Raw genomic sequence first — 20,839 nt, forward strand, 5'->3', positions numbered from 1 at the left:
AGAGTCCTACCAGGCCTGGCCACGCCCCCCACAGCTCAGCTCCCTGCAGAAGGGAAGGGAGGGCTGCTCTAGTACCTCTCCCTCCGCCCTGGCTTCTAGCCTGACTCCAGTTTCAAATCAGTTCAGTCTAGTCAGGTTAGACTAACCTGCAAAGATTGAATCAATTCAGGCTCAGGCTTTTTGAATGTCTGTTCCTAGCCTCTAGGACCTGAAAGAGAAATAGATGTGTAGCACCTGGTTTACTAGGTGTAAGAACAGTGGACAAATTAAGAGTGCAGGAAAGGGAGAAGAGTCCTGATGTTTCCTGATGACAATGTAAGTGAAACAGGGTTGATGCATGGACACAGATGTGAAGGCAGAAGCCACAGAGAAGATTCTTTCATCAGAGGTAGTAAAGTTGAGTAAAGTGGGGGTACAAGGCTAGTGAAAGATGAGCACAGTAGTTAAGAGACAAACAAGCCTATGAAGTAGATAGGAGCGTATCTGTAAAGGTTAAAATACAGAGTGTACCAGTGTTCCCTTCCTCATTACTTGGTGAATTGATTACAGCATATAAGTGCCTTTACAGGCAGAGAATACCAGGTACTAACAGGCTTTTCAGTCTAGACGAAAAGGTCACAGCAAGAATCAATGCCTGGAAGTTAAAGCCAGACAAGCACAAACAAGAAACAAGGCACTATTTTTAACTATGAACCACTAGAACAAACTGCTGGGTAAGAGAAGTGGTGAAACTACCTGTCAATGTCTTCATATCAAAGCTGGATTCTTTCTGGAACATATACTTTAGCGCGGCATCAAGCCCAAGCAAACCAAGTTTAATGGCCTGCGATATACAGAACACTAAAAAGGGTAATCTAATAATCGCTTCTGTCCTTAAAATGCCAGGATACATGAACATCCTAGCTGAGAAGTTGCTATGAGGTCAAAACAAGAACATGCGAAAAAAGATTTTAGCGTAGCTGAAAGATTTGCACGGTATGGGCCATGCATGGGAGAGCAGGACGTGCTCAGAGCACTGCTGTGTTCTGGTGACCCACGGTGCCAGATCACCTTTGAGAGGTGCTGTCAGTTGGCACAAGTGGGAGCAACTCTCAGGCTGACCTAGAAAAAGACAACCTCCCTGGTCCAGTGGGCTTACAAACTCACTTTGGCAGGCAGAGTAGACTTGACTTGCAGTGAGGGGACAGAGAGCTAAAGGACAAGGATCACAGCAGAAATGTCACACAAGGACTCACTTATGGCACAGACACATCCTGATGGTTCCAAGCTACTATGCCCTGTTTTTTCAAATCCTGTCTCAAGGCTCACTTCTTCCGTGAAGCCCAGAAATGATTCAGTGAGCAGGGTTAATTGCTTTACACACAAGTTGTCAGCAAACCGTAACTATCATTGCTGCACTGCATGCAGCTGTTTCCCCCACACTAGAATGCCCATGTTCACACTCACCACAAAGGGAAGCAGGCACTCATGCTGGTTCTGAACCACGTACAGGCTGAGCAGTGGGATGCGACAGGGCCCTGCCAAGCTACACGCCAAGCAGAATAAGTTGTCCAGTGCTTCACAAAGCTTGGAGCAGGTGTTGGCCCAAAAGGGTGGCACAGCCTCCACAACAAGGATCCGCAAGGGCTGCCAGGAGTTTTGTTTGCCAGCTAGGTACGGTCTCCTCACTTCCGAAAATGTGTTTCTGGAATTCATGGTCTCCAATCATCCATTCGCCCCTGAGAAGGGAAAAGACAGGAAGCTGGAATGAGTGAGACTGCCATTGTGTGATGTAGGGTGAAATACAGTCCAGGTCCAGCTGAAAACAGTGGGGAAGGAAGGCAAAGCCACTAGAGGAGCAGTGCTCAACCATCCAGCCCTGAGGCTGGCTGAGTGACAGGGGCCAGTCCACACGAGATCCCACAGGCCACAGGCACTGCGGGGTCAACACGTAGGGTTGTTCCATGTGTGTGACTCTGCCAGATCCAGGTGCAGAGCAGCCTGGCATGCTGGCCCAACCCAACATGACAGATCCGGCTGCAGAGTGACCCCATGCTTGGGGCCATATTGTCTAGCCCTCAGGATTCCCCATGGGTCTGGAAATCTGGCAGCCCGGGAGCAGTGGCAGCATTAATTGCTGTGGCTTCCAGAGCTGCAGCAAGTAACACTCCCCGGTTGCCAAATTTCCAGACCTGTGGTGTGCCCCATGAGCTAAATCTGGCCTGCAGGCCAGAGACTGAGCACCACTGACTTAGAGAGATGGAAAAACACTTATTATCAGAACACAGAATCATAGAATCGAAGGACCAGAAGGGACCTGTAAGATTTCATAGATTTCATAGACGTTGGGGCTGGAAGGGACCTCGGAAGATCATCGAGTCCAGCCCCCTGCCCAAAGGGCAGGAAGTCAGCTGGGGTCACAGGATCCCAGCAAGATAAGTATCCAATTTACTCTTGAAGGTGTTCAATGTAGGTGCTTGAACCACCTCTGATGGCAGGCTGTTCCAGACCATGGGGGCTCGGACAATAAATTCTTCCTTATGTCCAGCCTGAAGCAGTCTTGTAGTAGTTTATGTTTGTTCGACCTTGTCATCCCTTGGGGTGCTCTGGAGAACAAACGTTCCCCCAAATCCTGGTGGTCACCCCGATAAACTTATAGGTGGCCACCAGATCACCCCTAAGCCTGCGCTTTTCCAGGCTAAAGAGCCCCATGGCTCTCAGCCTGTCGTCGTGAGGTCTGTTTTCCTGACCTCTGATCATGCACGTGGCTCTCCTCTGGACTCTCTCAAGCTTCTCCACATCCTTTTTGAATTGTGGAGCCCAAAACTGAATGCAGTACTCCAGCTGCGGCCTCACCAAGGCCGAGTACAAGGGGAGAATGACGTCTCGGGATTTGCTTGAGAATCATCTATGGATGCAAGCCAGCGTTTTAGTCGCTTTAGTAGCTGCAGCATCGCACGGCAAGCTCATGTTCATCTTGTGGTCAATGATGACCCCCAAGTCTCTTCTGTAGTGCTAGCCAGCGTAGCACTGCTGAGCCTATAAGGATGCTGCAGATCATCAAGTCCAGTCCCCTGCCACGGCCAGGAGGTAGTTGGGCTCAAACAAGCTCAATGAGGTGTGTGTCTAGTCTCTTTTTGAACACCTCCAGGAATGGCAATTGCACCACCTCCGCTGAGAGTGTGTACCAGATTCTAGATACCCTTACGGAAAAGAAGTTTTTCCTTATGTAAAGCCTACATTTTTCCTCAACTAGCTTGTACCTATTGGGCCTTGTCCTTCCAAGGTGTGCCTTTCTGAAGAGTTCTTCCCTTAGAGCTTTGTGTTCACCCCTCATGTTCTTAAAATATGGAAATGCTGGCAATTGAACCCAGGACCTCATACATGGAAAGCACACACTCTACCACTGAGCTACATCCCCCACCTGGACAAAGTTAATGAATGAGGGAAAGTTACAAGTGAGTATCTTTGTCAAGGAGTACCTTCATCTGGGGCATCTGCAGTGGCTGGGAATGTGCAATGGTTCAACCCTGAGAATGCAGCAAATCCCTGTAAGGAAAACACCCCCACTTACCAGCCCCTCGGTGGGAAGCTGTGCATGGAGAGGGGCAGGCGATGGATCAATCTGGATAGGCCTTGTTTAGCTATTCTTTCCCTAGATAGCCCTCCTGTGCCACTGAGAGAGCAAGGTACCAGGCTAGATGTCCCTGTGGTCTGATCTAGCCTGGTATTTCTGGAATTCATACTGGAGGGCATAGCCTGGGGAACAGGAGGAGGCAGTGAACCAAATGTGAGTGAGAAGGTAATATTGCAACTTGGGACTGCATGGCCCAAGCTTTGCATCGCAGGGATGGCCTTGTGCTAGAGGGGCTAAGCCCATCTGTAACTATTAGAGGGAAGGATGATATCTATTTACTGACAAAAGCTTCACTAATGTGGAGTTAAGGTTACCCAGGAGTATCTCCTGCCCTTTCACAATGCTGAGTTCAGCCAAACAAAACCCTCCAGAGCAGGAAATACAGAAATAAGATCTATGGCAGCACAACCGTAACTCCGCTACCCTGGAGCTGGCCAGGGCCACTGGGAACCCGCCTCCTAGCATGCTGGCTGCATTTGCTGTAGCTCTACTGAGTAGTGAAGAGGTTGGTTTAGCAGCTTAGCAGAGCTGTGGCTGTGATATGTGACAGCTCACATGGGGAGGAAGAGAGAATAGCAGAGCCCCACTTCCCCCCAGCTCACACATGGGGGTAGGGAGAGGGTCAGGACTCCTGCAAATCCTAGTGTGCACACAGGAAAGGGAAATGGATCTGGGAAGCCTCCCCACTCCACCCCTCCCCATCCTTATGCTCCCTCCCAAGATCCTAGCACTTCCCTCGCATTTCGTCTCATCCCTACGCCTTCCCGCTGGCCTCAGCTCCCAAACCTTACCCCTCTCTTGCCACATGTCATAGTTCGTTCCCCTCCACTTTATTCCCTTTCCCTATCTGTCCAGTCCTCCATCACTCAGCCTCCTCTCACCTCCTCGCAACCGTTCAGATATGCAATTTATTTTCTTTTTGAAAATACGTTGAGTGTTTGCAATGATAAGAGTGCTTCTTCTGTATGACCACCCACTCCCTTCTGCCCCCAGACACAGACAGATTGTACCAACCTGCCTGCAGCTTTTTCTAATGCTTATGCCAGGGACACATTCTGAACTTACACTGTGTGGATGGAGCACTGGGTCTAGTATCACAGCAAGTCCTCTTGAGCCATAAAGATTAGATGAAAACTGGGATGCCAGGAACCTCCTGGTTACCCCTTTTGCCTTTCTGCACATGGACACTGCAATCTGTCAGGCACATGAATGCTAACCATACGCGAACTGGGAGAGGTCTTGGAGTATGCCTCAGCTGCACCAAGGTAGTCCAGCCAGGAAAGCAAAAAAAACCCCAAAACCTTAGTGTGGGCTAATTTGTCCCATTTCTCAGGTCACCTTTGGAAAAGGTCACCCAGACATGACATCCAGTGACATCGACGGGTATCTTGCCTGCGTAAAGGCCACTTCGTACCATTAATGGAGACCTTAGGGTTCACAGGTCTTCCCCCCACAAGCACACATTACAATGGGGCTCAGCCACTGCTGTGATGTGATCTCTTTCCCCATGGACTTTCTGGGGTCAGTTCTGATGGGGAGGGTGGGCAGAAAGGGAATATAAACTGTGTGTGGACAAGCCAGAGGAAGTGTAACACAGCCAGCGGCCCAGAATAAATGCTCCAAGGCTTGGCTCAAAGGCTGAAAAGCAGAAAATTCACAGGCTCATGCACAGTCCTTGAATGTGACTTTTGTTCCTCCCCAACCCCCCATTTCCCCTCCACACATGCATCTTAAGCACAACAGCCAGCATTTTCCTGTGAAAAAATGTCCTTTCCTTCCTTCACCAGGAACAAAGATAGTGGCTAAAAAACTCCTCCCACCTCAGTGAATGCTTCTGCTCAAACCAAGCCATGCTCCTTCTAGAGGTAGTGAAATTGCTTCACTGAAGGTATTTTACTAATTGTGACTTAATAAAGCACCTAAATGCCCTTATACCCAGGACAGTGGTTGTGTAATGGTACCATTTAATAGTACATACTGACTCACTGAGAGCCAAAAACAGAGCCCTGCCCAGGTGTGTAAATCACAGTTCCAGTGACATAGTGAAGTGACGCTGGATTTGCACAGAGGTCATGCTGGCCAGTGCCTGGGCCTGTGTGCATCACTTACTGTGCTGATAAACTCAGCTGAATCACACAGTTTTAGCTTCTCCAAGGGGAACAGTTTGCTACTGGCCTCCTGGAAGTAGCTGAGCACTCTCTCCTGCTTGTACTCGAGACAGGACCCCTGTAGCTCTTGAAGACTGCGAGGAGCTCTCTCCTCCTGCTGTGTTAAAAGAGTCTCGAATTTTCATCAGTAGTGACGAGGCAGAAATGATGCAGCTGGCTTCTCAAAAGCCAGGCTAAGATTTCTGAGCTGGTGGCAGTTAAAACACATCTTGCTTTGGTTTGTCACTGCACCAAAACTCATCTGAGAATACAAAACAGCCAGATGTCCCTTTATCTAGTCACACTATTCAATTTTTTTCTGACTGAAACTACTTTAGTGCATCTAAGAACTGTCTTTGCTCGTTGCTCTCTCTTTGTGAGGATACTTCTTTCTCCATCTCCAAACCCCAGTTCCCTCTCATGCGATAGCAAAGCCTAGCCAATGCAGTCAGAAATGCAAAGAGTGACTGTTGTTAGTTTATGCAGCTTTAAGGAAGAAAGCTGAGCCAGGTATAGCATACAGCACACAGTACTCCCGACTTTTACTGTCGTTCTTGACACTATACTGCGTTTTAAGTGGCTTCAGAAAAATGGATCACTCTCTAGCTGTGTTTCCTTGCCTCAGCTGAAAGAATCACCTTGTTAATCAGGGTGTCTTCTAAAACAGCCTACACTCCACATTATCCATGTGTTTCAGGAGAAATGTTTTGTGGATTATGCCCAAAGCAGGCCACCTACCCTTCTCATACATTTTATACTAATTATCCTGGGCTGTGAAAATGTTAGCATGATATCTGGGGTGTAGGTTGTAGCTGTGTTGGTCTAAGGACATTGGCGGACAAGATTCTTTGGGTGAATCTGATATTTTTTATTAGACCAACTAAATAGTTGGAAAAAATTTTCTTAGCAAGCTTTCCAGTTTAAAAACCCTTCATCAGGCTGAGGAAGCATCTGCAGTTGGCGTCAACCAACTGCAGATGCTTCCTCAGCCTGATAAAGGTTTTTTAAATCTGAAAGCTTGCTATGAAAAAAAAAATCCAATTATTTAGCATGATAGCTGACATTCTATGCTGGTTTAATTAGTTCGCATGGTAAAATTAGATTATCTGGTAACCAGCAGGTGAGTCTGCCAAGAGGTGACAGTATAGTTTAGCAAGTCTGAGAGCAACCTGCCAGTTCTAGCAGCTGATATGAAATAAGTTTATTGTGCAATACAATGGGAACTTAATTGTCAGAACTAATTGCTAATGATAGTATAGATTTTGCTTGGTGTAGCTAGTGGTCAAGCTATCAGAGCTACAAATAACAACCTAATAGAAGCAGACAGAAGCAAAGCTTGCCAAAGCAGGCCAGCTGCAACTTCTGGTCACACCCCACGTAACTGCCAAGTATAGTTATTGCAAATCAGTGGACACCACAAGAAACAGTTAACACTCACTGGGAAAGTTGTGAGGTGGGAATGGCAAGAAGGTGCTAGAGGGAGCTAGATTAGATACCCCAAAGCCCATAACTCTCGTCACAAAGCTCAGCTTTGAGTACAAAAGCATCTAGGTTAAGAAGGGATATGAAGGCAAAGAGGAGGGGAAAAAGGAGAAACCAGGGATGTGATAACAGTGGGTACAAAATATCAATTAGGAAATGCAGTTGGTAAAGCAAGAAAAAAGTAATTATGAAAAAAATCACAGCCCAGTAGGTTTAAGGATAATAAAAAGGATGTTTAAATATACTTGCAATGAAAGAACTCCTACAAATGGAACAGGTCTGATGTTAGATAAAGGTGGGAAAATTCTCAGTAATGAGGCAGAAAAGACAGATTATTCAATAAATATTTCTCCTCTGTGTTTGGAAAGAAGCAGGAGGGTGTAATGATATCTTAGAGTAATAATGAAGCACTCTCTTTTCGCTCACTAGCTAAAGAGAATATGAAACAGCAAGTGCTAGAATTAAACATTGTAAAATCTCCAAAGTGAGACAGCTCGCACAAGAGAGCACAGACAGGAACACTAGCTCTGGCACACTCGGAACAAGTCACACGGTTTCGTAACGCATCTTTGAACACGGTGGTGTTTCCAGAGGACGGGAGACAAACTGATGCTGTGCCTGTATTTAAAAAGCATAAACACAATGGCCAGTGTTAATTATAGGCCCATTACTCTGAAGCTGATCCCAGGAAAACTCAGAAAAGGCTGATGGAGACATATTTGGTAACAATTTAAAGGGTTCCAGTATAGCTGATGCAGTCAACATGGAAAATCAACCTTAACAGATAAACTTAATATGTTCTTAAAGAGATTACCAGCTTGGTTGATAAAATAACTGAGTTGGTACAATAGAGTTAGATTTCTGTAAGACATTTGATTAACTCCCACATGATGCTGTGGTTAAAATAATTAGCACCACTAAAAATTGATATCTTTCATATTAAAATGGTTTCAGAAAGTAATTACAACTGGGGATTCATTATCTTGTCTGTGTATTTCTAGCAGGGCTCCGCAGTGATCTGTTCTTGGTTCAATAATATTGAATATCTTTATTGATAGAAGAAACATAAAATTGCAGCTGGCAAAATCCAGAGATGATATAAGAACTGCTGGACAGGGAAATAGCTGACCAAGACTGATAAGCAAGGTGATTATTTGAATATAGCCATGTGCTAAAGATTTAAGAGTCCAGCAAAGGCAGGCTCCAAGAAGTGAATTTAAAATGTTGGCCTTTTCTGATGAGGTTTCAAGGCCCCTGGGGAGCCCTGCCATTCCCATGTGGAAGCTCTCATCTGACATAACGAGACGGGGTCCTGAAGAAAGGAGCAGCAAGCTCTTCAGCACCTAGACCCAAGAGGGACTGAAGAGGAACCAGTCTTCTAGGGGACACAGACTAAGTAGACTGGTCTGGAAGGTGTTTATCAGGAGAAAGAAAAGGTGAAGAGAGAGACCACATCCTGAATTTCAGCACCAAGCAAAGATGTTGGGAAAAAAATTAATTAAGACAGCAAAGAAAGCAAAGAGGCTATATTTTCAATAGCCTATGTACCAGCAATAGGAGTGACAGATACTGGATGGAAATGGTAGTATTGTCAATAATAAGACATAAAAGGCAGAAGTCTTCAATAAACATGACTGTTCTATTTGAGGAAGAAACCAGATGACCTAATATCATAATTCTGTTCCAACAGTAAATAAGGATGAAGTTACACAGCAGATCTAAAACCAAATATTTTAAAATCAGCAGGTCCCTGTTGGCTGGTGTCTTCAAATTGTAAAAGAGCTGAACACAGTGCTCTCTGGACCATTAGGCTGACTTTCAATAACACTTGGAGCACTGGGAAAGTTCCAGAGGAGTGGAAGAAAACTAAAATTGAGCCAGTATTTAAAAAGCATTAATATTCCGACCCAGATATTTATAGACCTGTCAACCTGATAAGTGTTGCAGGGAAAATAATGTGATGGTTGACATGAGACCTGGTTAGTAAAGAATTAGAGGAGGGAAATATAATGAATGCCAATCAACATGAGTTTATGGAAAACAGATCTTGTCATCTTGGCTTAATACAGTATCGCTTTTTAAAATGAGGATACTAATTGTTTGGTCTACAGAAATAATCCTGTTCAGGTAACGGACCTCTGTGAGGTATCGCCATCTGACCTGGTTCTGCGCGACACGCTGATATCGATGAGCAATGCGACAACGCTATTCCAACAGGGCACACATTAGGAGAATCAAGAACTGGCTGACTGATGCGTCTCAAAACATAGCCACAAACAGCACTGTGACCAAGCTGGTGTTTTGCTATTACATGACACAGTCACTGGGCAAAACACAAGACAGGTATGAAGGGAAGGACTGGAGCTCAGGTCTGCCCCCTCCTTGGCAAGTGCCCTAACCAGCATGCTGGAGTCATGTGCCCCCTTGCAGGCTGTCTCTGTCCCAACTAATCTTGAATTCCTTTCTGCACTGTGGAATAGCCCCAGCAGGAAGGAAAGAGAGGGCCCGCTAGCCTGGCAGTTAAGGCACTTCCCTGGGGGGTGGGAGAAGTTGGTTTTACAAGTGCTTTAAAGTGCTTTCACCCCACCCTGTGTAAGTACTTTAACCATAAGATAGTTGTACAGCCGGAGGAAAGAGGCACTTCATAAAAGAAAGGTGTGAACCCTCCTTGGTTCTGAAAGGACCCACATGGGCCCCAGCACCAGGGGAAGGACTGAGTGGAGGCAGGTACCTGTCTGCAGCCCACATTTAGCCAGGCACTGCAATGTTTAGTATCCCAGTGCATATGCCCCTTTGTGGACCAGGTTTTGTATGGGGGAACAGCATACGGCATCCCATTTCAGTCCATACTGGCTGACCACTTGCTATGGGCAGGAAATGCCTCCTAAGCATCCTTCATCCTTGTCCTTTCCTCAGGCTGCAATGAATTATGTATGTAAAAAGAAGCTGAGACACATACATGGAAAATATAAACCTCAGACACCAGGACTCTGGATCTCTAGGGGAGGAACCCTCAGGCCAGAGCCCTCCCCTGCAGGACCTCAGAGCACCCCCCCCACCTCTCTGCAAGTCATACAGCAGTAATGGCACTGGACACTGAGCTGGATTTAACACCCGTCACACACCAAACCTCATGATGAGGTTTATAAAGGAAATCTGCCGCTTGGCAGGGGACAATGCTACAGAGAACAGCCAGGCCCTTGATGCAATGCCTCCCTCTTTCCCCTGGCCCAGACCAAAGAGCACCCACCTTGACTGCTTGCAAAGCAAACAAAATGCAAAGGAGTTTCTTTGGGGTCCTTAGAGGGGGAATTTACAGCTCCCTGTCCTCTGCCCCCCAGAGAAGAGTTTGATGCTCTTCTGACATGTCTGTCTGTCTGACTGACAAGCTCCAGCTGATACCAGAAATTCGTGTCAGCCCTGAGAGGCACAGCCTTGCGCTCTGCACTACTGCATTTTGTTCCATTTCTATTACTCCAGTTCTCAAGCTCAGCCAGCTTTCTCTGCTATTCTCATCCTCCTCTGTATCAACAACACCACCCTCAGCGGGGGCTCATCAGCAATTTGTCTGGCTCTTTCCCAAGACCATTAATGAAAATGGCAAACAAGGTCAATGCCAAGGATGATCCCTGAGTAACTCTACTGGTAACCTCCCATCAGCCTCATGCTTCCCTTTTCAACAGTTCCCTTCTCACTTCATCATTGCTGGGCTAACTTCCATCTTCTCCATCTTAACTAATAATTTCCTGGGGCATCACACCATATAAAATCCAAACAGGCTAGGTCTGTTACATTTGGATAGGACTAATCCTGCCTCAGGCAGGGGTTAGACTAGATTACCTCTAGAGGTCTCTTCCAGCCCCATTTCTCTAGGTTTCTATGATTTCTCTCATCTGGAGAAACTGTTATCTTCTCAAAGAAGATTATTCGGCTAGTCTTGCATAAGCTAACTTTGGCAAACCCAAGCTGTATTTTATTCCATTTTCCTTTTTATTTAGGGTGGCACTCTAGGAAAGAGCAGCAAATAGCAGTGCCAGAGGCTGTGTGTTTTGCAAGGATTTCCCCCTGAACTTGTACCTGTTTACTCCTATAACTGAACTGGCAAACATCCATGCTGTGAACCAGAAGGTAAGTCCTCAGCAGGGCTTGAGCCCACCATGTTCTGGGCGCTGCACTTTAGGAGGGATGTGGCCAGCATGGAAAGGGTCCAGAGGAGGCCACCCGCATGATCAGGGGGCAGCAGGGCAGGCTGTACGAGGAGAGGCTACAGGACCTGAACCTGTTCAGCTTCCACAAGAGAAGGCTGAGAGGGGACCTGGTGGCCATCTATAAACTTACCAGGCGGGACCAGAGAGGAATAGGTGAGACCCGGTTCCCCCGAGCACTACTGGGAGTAACAAGGAACAACAGCCATAAGCTGATGGAGGGTAGATTCAGGCTAGATATCAGGAGGCACTACTTCATGGTCAGGGCAGCTAGGATCTGGAACCAACTTCCAAGAGAAGTGGTGCTCGCTCCTACCCTGGAGGTCTTTAAGAGGAGGTTAGATGAACACCTGGCTGGAGTCATTTGACCTCAGTACTCTTTCCTGCCATGGCAGGAGTTCGGACTTGATGATCTGCTCAGGTCCCTTCCAACCCAACCAACTATGAAACTATGAACATGGAAACTATGAACATGTTCACACCCACACCCATAGGTGTGGGTGTGAACATGGAGCGTGGGTGCGGGGGTGTGGGTGCAGTTGTGAACATGGAGCATGGGTGCGGGGGTGCGGGTATGAAAATGGAGTGTGGGTGCAGGGGTGTGTGGGTGTGAATATGGAGCATGGGTGCAGGGATGTGGATGTGTGGGTGCAGGAGTGAACATGGAATGTGAGTGGAGGGGTGTGGGTTTCTGGGTGTGGGTGTGCGCATGGAGCGTGGGTTTGTGGATGTGGGTGTGAACATGGAGCGTGGGTGCGGGGGTGTGGGTGCAGGTGTGAACATGGAACATGGGTGTGGGGGTGTGGGTGCGAACATGGAGCATGGCCATGTAAGTGGGTGTGTGGGCACGGGTGTGAACATGGCTCGTGGGTGTGGGGATGTGGGTGTGAACATGGAGCTTGGGTGTGTGGGCGCAGGTGTGAACATGGCATGTGGGTGTGGGGACATGGGTGCAGACTAGGTGTGGGGTGTAGGCGTGGTGTGTGTGGGCATGGAGCTTGGGTGTGTGGGTGCAGGTGTGACTGTGGTGTGGGTGTAGGTGCGGGGGTGTAGGTGTGGGTGTGGGTGTGAACACGGCGAGTAGCCTGGTGGTGGTAGTGAGGCCAGGGAGGTGGTCCTGCCCTGCCCTTCCCTGCCCTGCCCTGCCCTGGCCTGGCCCGCGTCAGGGCAGCCGGGCTGCACTTACCGGGCCGGGAGCGGCAGGCGGCACCAGGCCTGAGGCGTGGGGCTGTGCAGCCGCTGCAGGCCGCAGGTCCCTCAGGCACCCCCACACCTCCCTCGTGGCAGCAGTGGAACATCCCGCGCTGCAGGGTGACACCCAGGGCCGGGCCGGACCACATTGCGGCGTGGGGGACTCAGGGCTGAGCTTGTCCTGCCCATGCTGCCGCCTGACAGACAGCATAGACATAGCGCTTGTCCCCGGCTCCGAGCGGGGCTAGAAGAGGAAACTGTCTCAGGAGCCTGTGCTGGCATCGCTGCAGTGCGTGGAGAAGGGCGCTCATGCCCGGACGGTGGCACATGGCAGTTTTCCAATGATGGAGCTGATCTAACAAAAGAGAGCGCATCTACCAGAGGCCCGGGCCTGCCCGTGAACCGGGGCCAACGGGCTACAACCACAGCCCTGTCTCGCTGCTCGCCAGCCCTTCCCTTTCCTGAGTGCCCAGCAAATGACTCCTTTTTTCCCATTCTTCCAGCCCCGCATGGAGTCAGCAGGCTGGGCCCCTCAAGCGAGCTGTCTGCAGACCTGCTTTGGGACTGATTCGGGTGTGTAGTGGAGACCAGACATGGACCTATTTCAGGACTGACCCGGGCACGTGGTGGAGACCAGATGTGGCTGCGACATGTCCCGAAGCGAAGCACAGTCTGTCCTCTCACCCGTCGCGGCTGTCACTTTGGTTCTCAAGAAAGCAAAGGTCTGTTTGCCCACTGCCTGCAATCCACCCACCCTTTTATCAGTCCTTGACCTAGATTCCCCTGTTCTGGAGAAAACTCGAGCAGTTTATAGTTTCCTTCACTCCCCTCCCCTCAACACCGCTTCTCTCCAGCACTTCCCAAGGGCAGAGACATCTGTGCATAGAAATGAGCCCGCTGTGCTGTGTGGGGACCCACCAGGACAGAATGTCAGTGCTTCCCGCGGCACTGGGGACGAGCAGGCGTCTCGGCCGCTCCAGTGCTGCTAAGGTGCCAGGCGAGGAGTTGCGCTCTGGCCTGACCCAGCACCAACAGCTTTACCCAACTGAGTTTTCTCTTTCTCATCACTTCTGCATTCTGTGCTAGCATGTCCTGTCCACTGGTCAGCGTGGCTCACACAGAGGGGATACATGGGCTATTGTTCATTTTGAATTCAAGCTGCAAGACTCCTGCTGTTAGCTGTGGAAGTCCCGGATTTCCTCCCAGCTGTCAGCCAGGACAGCTGTCACGTCAGCATCGCCCCTGGGGGTAATGCCCTATCCATTCCCACTGGCTTCAGCGCCCTTCATCCCACGTGTCCAACCCTGTTCTCATACTGTAACCAGGGCTCCTCTGCTCCCCTTTGGCTTACCAGTACCTGGGAGTTTCTGGATTGTTTGCTCTTTAGTATCCTCAGGTTCCTGTTCTCTCATAACACATTTTTCAACCAAAATCACTGCAGTTGCTTGAGCCTAAGAATCTTATGGAGGTGACAGGACAGGAGAAAAGGGGCCCCGTGCTCACTGCCCATGCCCTTAGAGGTGCAGGGACATGAAAAAACGTGTTAAAGAAAGATCCTTGTAAATGCAACACCCAGTGGTAAGGACAGATAGCCAGAAGTCAGCAATCCAGGGGCTGACTTCCAGCACAGCTGGATGTCAGCTAATGTTCTGTGGCCTTGGCCAACTCAGTTCAGTGCCTGTGCCTCAGTGCTTCCAGCTGTGAAATGGCAATAACATTTATCCATCTCTCCCAGGAACATCACAAAAGATAATTAACCAGTATTCATGAAGGTTTGAAATTCTTAGGTGAGCAAGCCAGAAGCTGCAGATAACCCTCCCTGCAGACAGAGCAACCTCTTTGGGCTGGGGGAAAATCCATGCAGCTGGAGCTAATTATCCATCACTCCTCCCACAGGCTGCTGGGGCTATATAGGCCAGACCTAGCCTTTCCAGAAGAGAAGTAGTACTGTTGGGGGAACAGCTTCAGAAAGCAGGCAGGAAGAGGTGATTAGGTCCTGAGTGTGCAAAGCGACAAGCACAGGCCTGTCTTCCTATGAGGCTTAGGCTTGCTGGAACGGCAAGAGGCCTTACACGGAGATGGCCTGTGAGTGATCCATTAGATAGTTACGTGTTCCTGTCTAGGGGCTGCAGCTGTGCAGGGCTTCCCTCCCTGCTCTGTCTCCCTGCAGTGATCAGGTTCCCATAGCTCACTGGGCAACATATCATATCATTGGCATTATGGTTTTTCCTCTAGTCTTCTCTGCACAGCTCTGCTCTGTCCATATTCTTATCCAGAGCAGTCTGTTTGGCCATGACATTCTCATTCAGATCCTTTCTCAGGATGTGCAAGGTCCCTTCCAGCCCCTAACATCTATGAATCTATGTACTGCTCCTGTTGGGGCACATGCATAAACCAGTACCCATGTGGTTGTTTTCCAGTAGCCTTTATTTGTCCTCACCCCATCCCCTCAATGGAAATCAGGCTCTGGGTAGACAGGTGGGTTTCATTCACTCTCTTGTGACTAAATCTGATTTATAACTGCTTCAGGGCAGCGACCTGTGGGTTTGGTGCCTGGAGGTTGGAGTTGTGCCCCCAGGCCCTCAATTCCTGCTCAGCTGTGGCTTAATCTCACAGGCTCCTGCAGTCCCTTTGGTGCTGAGCTTTCTGCCAAGGGTAAGTGCAAAATGGCCAAAGTCCTGATGCTGTTGACCTGCTTGGAGCCCTTGCTCCTTGCCAAGCCCCTGCAAGACTTGACCAGGGAGTTCCCCACTTGTCTGGCATGGTGGGGATGGACAGATCCAAGGAGCAAGGGCTGTGAAAGCCCCATGCTAGGCTGAGGCTGGCTGACATGCAGGCCTGATCTATCTGGTCTGGTCTGGTCTATCTATCTATCTGACAAACTTGGTGTTTGTCTTGGAGATGGGGATGAACCCACCTGTGGGAGTTGCCAAGTCAATGGTTGATGTCTGATCTCACCTGATTAGCAGAGCTGTGAGCAGTGCATTTTGTTGGAGTGATTTCAGCGAAGCAAGGAGGACATGCTGGGAAGTCAACAGTTCTCCTCAGTCCCAGCACCAGGCTCTAGAAGGAGCAGTAACAGCAGTGGTGGATGTGTGTGGGTGGCTGCAGTTACATGAGCCTGGCTCCTGTGCTATATGGCTCACGCTGCTGCTGGCGTGGAGTAGAGAATCGCAGAGAAGTGGTGCTGGAAGGAACCTCCAGAGGTCACATCCAGTCCAAGCCCTGCCATTAGCCCCAAGCAAACCAGCCCAGACAAATCCATTGTCCAACCCCTTAGCAAAACTACAGTCAACCTGACACAGCCCCAGGCACTACACCCAAACCTGCCACAAGCAAAGCAGGGGGACCATGGTAGCCAATATCGTGCTGCTGCATAGGTGGTTAATATGAACTCAGGGATCCCAAGAAGAGGCTGTGCCCCCCTCACAAAGGCAGGCAAACCCCCCACAGATCAGCCACAGTACCACCAGGGGCCTAGCTCTGTGTTCTGCCGTGGCTGTGCACCTTGCCTTGCTCTGAGCTCCAGCCTCGTGTAGCCCCAGCTCCCCCTCTGCCGCCTCCAGCTCTTCACAGACTTGGGCAGAGCCCCTAGGAGCAGTCTGGCCTGGGATTCTTGTCTTCAACCCAACCGCATGAGGCTGGGTTCTAGAGGAGTGCCAGCTGGCCCTGCCACCTTCACAGCAGTGCTGTAATCACCGCGGTGCCAGCTGCCATAGATGTCCCTCCTTCTTAGGATCCATAGGCCCCTTGCTGCTTAAGAACTGCCCTTGACCAGGTCAGACCATAGGTCCATCCTGCCCCATCTCCTGTGTCACATTGGCAGCAGGGGGTGGAGGCTGGAAGGCTGGGTGACTGGATCTGAACAGGGTTTTCCCTTGTTGCCTTGCAGCCTCCAGCATGGAGGGTCCAAGGAGGTCTGATGCAAAAACCGTGCCCCTCACTCCCCTGCTCAGTAGCTGTTCCTGCTCCTTTCCTCCAGGAATATGTCCCGTCCCTTTATGCATCTGGCTAAGCTGTCGGCATCCTCCACATGTGGTGGCAGTGAGTTTCACACTCTAATGACACACTGTGTGAAAAAGAACTTCCTTTTGTTACGTGCTAGTTTCATGTTGTAACCCCTAGTCCTTGTATTGTGGGAGAGAGTCAATAATAAATCCATATTGAATTTCTCTTCTCTGTTTCGTGTTTTGTAAACCTTCCTGTGTCAAAAGCATCTCTTTTTCTCAGCTGAATAGGCCTGGCCTTTTTAGTGGTTCCTCATATGGAAGCCCCTCCATGCCACATCAAAGATCTGAGAGAGAATGTCTTGCATTTGAAAGCTTGTCTAACTTTATCCCAATTGCATAGTTGGTCCAATAAAAGATATCACCCTAAGAAAGCCTTGCTTCTTCCATGCCACTAATTATCCTTGTTGCCCTTCTCTGGACCTCTTCTAGTTCTTTTATATCCTTTTTAGCCACCTCGCTACACATCCCCCTTTCCTGGTCATTTATGAATATGTTAAACAGCACTGGTCCCAACACAGATCCCTGAGGGACTGTGCTGTTTACTTCTTTCCATCCTGAAAACTAACTATACTCACTCTTTGCTTTCTATCTTGAAGCCAGTTTCTAATCATGAGTAGACATTCCCTGTAATCCCATGACTACCTAACTGCCTTCAGAGCCTCCGATGCGAAACCTTGTTAAAGGCTTTTTGGAACGCCATGTCCCCTGGATCACCCTGATCCACCTGCCTTTTGATGCCCTCAGAGAACTCCAGCAGGTCGGTAAGGCGTGATATCTCTTTGACAAAGTCACGTTGAATCCTCCCCAGCAAGACGTTGTTCATCCGTGTACTGAACAATTTATTGTTTCTACTGGTTGTTCAGAAACAAAAGTCAGGCTTACCGGTCTGCTGTTGCCTGAGTCCCCTTTAGAGCTGTTTTTAAATGTGGGAGTCATGCTGGCAGCCCCCCAGTCCTCTGGTCCCAAAACCATTTTCAGTGATAGGTTGCATGCTACAGTTAGGAGTTCAGCAGTTTCTGATCTGAGCTCCTTCAGGACCCTAGGCACAGCTGGCCTTAGGGGTGGGTGATGTGGGCAACCACCCAGGCCATCATGGTCGGGGGGTGCCAAACACGCACACATGCATGGGCAGCCCGTGCTCACAGCTGTGCTCCCCCCAACCTCTGGCAGGAGGAGCAGTGCCCAGCCCAGTCCCACCCCCTGCCCAGCTGTTGCTCAGGAGGAGCTGGGCCCTGCTGGTGCCTCCTCGAGTCTGCCTCTGCCTGCAGCAGCACCGCTGACTTGGCAGGGAGTGGGGGTGCAAAATACAAGATGGCCCCAAGGCACCATTTCCCTAAGGCTGGCTCTGACCCTTGAGTGAATGCCCTCAGGTCCTGGTGATTTGCTGCTGTTTAGGTTAACAATTTCCCACCATGTTTCTGAGATACCAGCTATGGATATATCATTATTTACTCCTAAGCCCTCTAGTTCCCCCATCTTGGATCTTAGACTTCTGGCATTAGTATAAAAGCCCTTATATTTTTATTGTTGCCTGGGTGGCTTCTTGTCTGTGACCTTTTAAACAGTAATGGTGTTTGTTCCTGCTGGTCTTCTGTGTTTCACCCAAATACTCCCTCCCTGTTTCCCCATTTTGGATGTTTTCCCCTACCACCTGCCACCTCCTATCCTGTGTCAATCTGAACCGTGTGCTGTTCTGCACCTGTCAGTTTCCCCCATTTTTAGTTTAGCTGCTCTGCCACCTTTTCAGTGTTATGTGCCAGCAGTTTGGTACCATTCTGGCTCAAGTGGAGGCCATCCCTTCTGTACAGGCTCCCTTTGTTCCAAAAGTTCCCCCAGTCCATAATACACCTAAACCTTTCTCCCTACACCACTGTCTCAGGCACACGTTGAGGCTCTGGAGCTCTGCCTGTCTAGCTGGCCCTGCATGTGGCACTGGAGGCATTGCAGAAAATGCTACAGTGGAGGTCCTGGACTTCATCTCCTATCTAGCAGCCTAGCATCCAGGACCTTGACACTGGTACCCACTTGGACTGTGACCACCGACTCCTCCCCAGCCCTCCCTGGTAGCCTATTTAGACATCTCCTTGGGAGAGGGCGTCCTGAACACCCTCACCCCTGCTTGCTGTGTCGCTACATTCCTGCTCCTCTGATCCCAGAAGCAGTCCCATCTGAATCACAGTGATTAACCTGGGAGAGAAGGCAGATGGTGAGGGAGAGCTTCAGGGGAGCTGAGATGAACAAGCCAGCGCTCACACCCAATGCAAATGAAAACAGTGGTTTCCAGGAAAGAACAGTGGTCACAGGTCATTACTCAGTTTCCCTGCTCCGGTGGCCAAGAGATTGTTATCTCCGAGAAATGGGCAGGAATACAGACGTTTAAACCTGAACTGTATAAAACTCCCCTGTGCAAAGGTAGAGGGTGGGGAGTCTGGAACTTGCTTCAACATAAGGAGGGATTCTGCATGGCCTGAGTCTTCCCCATCCCCACCAGCAGCAAGTATGTCTGCGTACTCTGCTGCACATAGCTGCTCTTGGTAATGCTGCCTGATTGACAATATCCTAATAAACCAGTGCATAATTCGGAGGAACTTGCTTAAGCTTCTCTTCTACTTCTTGGGATAAAATAAAAGCCCCCAGTCATCCTGGGTGTAACATTGTGCTACCTTTGCACACAACAGGCAAGTCACAAACCCAGCTGTCTGTGCACTTAATAATTGAATCATACGCCACCACCTGCCGCCTCCTATCCTGTGTGGTCACCTCCCTTGGAGGAGATCCTCTGGGCAAGAGGACACTATAACATCAGCTGGAAGGTAGGTCCCATCTAAGGGACACTTCCTCCTTCCCAGCTGGGTGCCCTCCATCCCCAAGCTCTCCTTCCAGGAAGGAATGGAGCTATCCCTCTGATGGGATGCTTCTCAGAAGTCTCATACAAAGACTTCTTTTGCAGGGCTTGGGTGTGATGCTGGCACGTGGACGGGAACACGATGGACAGCCCTCACACTGGGGAACTGATAAAGGGCAGGTATGGAGGTGAAGGGAGGTGCTTGGCAGTTCTGCAAAGAGCAGAGCCTGATGTTGCACAAAGCTGGCATTTCTAAAAATAGGGAAAAGCTGGCCGTGACCTCAGCCTGCTTTGGTCAAAGCTGAGCCGACCTGTTAGAGGTGGGAGGTGAGATGGTATCTGAGTGCCTGCAGAGAACAGCTTATTGGGGAAGCATGGGGGGAACTGAGAAAGGTGTTTCATGAGAGAAAAAAAGATCTGGGGTTTGCAACTTCCTCTCCCCAAAATAGCTTGTCCTAGAAACACTGAGTGTGCACCATACCATGCTGAGGGTGGGTGCCCTGCCGTGGTGTCAGGAAGACTGCTGGGCTGGTGTTCAGTCGCTTGCTCCATTCCTGGTTAACCTGGGGAACACTGGGATGTCTCACATGGTCTCTGGGGGCCCTGTTCACCTTGTATGTACTGCACAGCCTGGGGCATTGCCGTGTCTGCATGCACCTCTGCAGGAGAAAGGCCCAAGCTCTGCAAATAAGAGGGAGGGTCTGGCCCAAGGCAGGAGGGCAGTGAAGCGGATCAGTGCTGCTCCTGCTGGGTGTCCTCAATGCTCCTCTCCTCAGCGCGGCTGTCGCTTGCATTCTTCAGAGGTGGGGGCAGAGCCCAGACCAAATGGGCCTCATGAATGTCTCGCAGACAGGCTGCAGTGCTGAAATCTGCCTTGCTCTGACCTGAACAGACAGACCTCAGCAACCAGGACCACCCCCCTCAACATGTGCACACATGCGGTGGATGGGGAGATGCCGGGCACTGAGGGTCTGAGTAGGGATCTGCCTACAGCGAAAAATGCAAGGTTCTCCACCTTGGGAAGAAAAACCTGCAGCATCCTTATAGGCTCAGCAGTGGTATGCTGGCTAGCACTACAGAAGAAAGAGACTTGGGGGTCATCATTGACCACAAGATAAACATGAGCCTGCAGTGTGATGCTGCAGCTAGTAAAGCAACCAAAACGCTAGCTTGCATCCATAGATGCTTCTCAAGCAAATCCCGAGATGTCATTCTCCCCTTGTACTCGGCCTTGGTGAGGCCGCAGCTGGAGTACTGCGTCCAGTTTTGGGCTCCACAATTCAAAAAGGATGTGGAGAAGCTTGAGAGAGTCCAGGGAAGAGCCACGCGCATGATCAGAGGTC

General features: G+C 49.6%; 1 protein-coding gene and 1 non-coding gene across 2 annotated transcripts in view; both read right to left on the minus strand.

The window, feature by feature from the left end:
- Positions 1-1,695, minus strand: part of M1AP (meiosis 1 associated protein) — a 41,557-nt gene extending 39,862 nt beyond the window's left edge. The window contains exon 1 of the mRNA XM_090035277.1: positions 1,447-1,695. Within this exon, the coding sequence (XP_089891403.1) occupies positions 1,447-1,695 (249 nt within the window). The remainder of the gene's footprint in view (positions 1-1,446) is intronic.
- A 1,633-nt stretch (positions 1,696-3,328) lies between these two features.
- Positions 3,329-3,400, minus strand: TRNAG-UCC (transfer RNA glycine (anticodon UCC)). Its single transcript has one exon. It is a non-coding gene; the product is annotated as a tRNA-Gly (tRNA).
- Between the last annotated feature and the right edge of the window lie 17,439 nt (positions 3,401-20,839).

This window comes from Crocodylus siamensis, chromosome 2, assembly GCF_052110815.1.
Source record: "Crocodylus siamensis isolate JL-2025a chromosome 2, ASM5211081v1, whole genome shotgun sequence".
NCBI lineage: Eukaryota > Metazoa > Chordata > Crocodylia > Crocodylidae > Crocodylus > Crocodylus siamensis.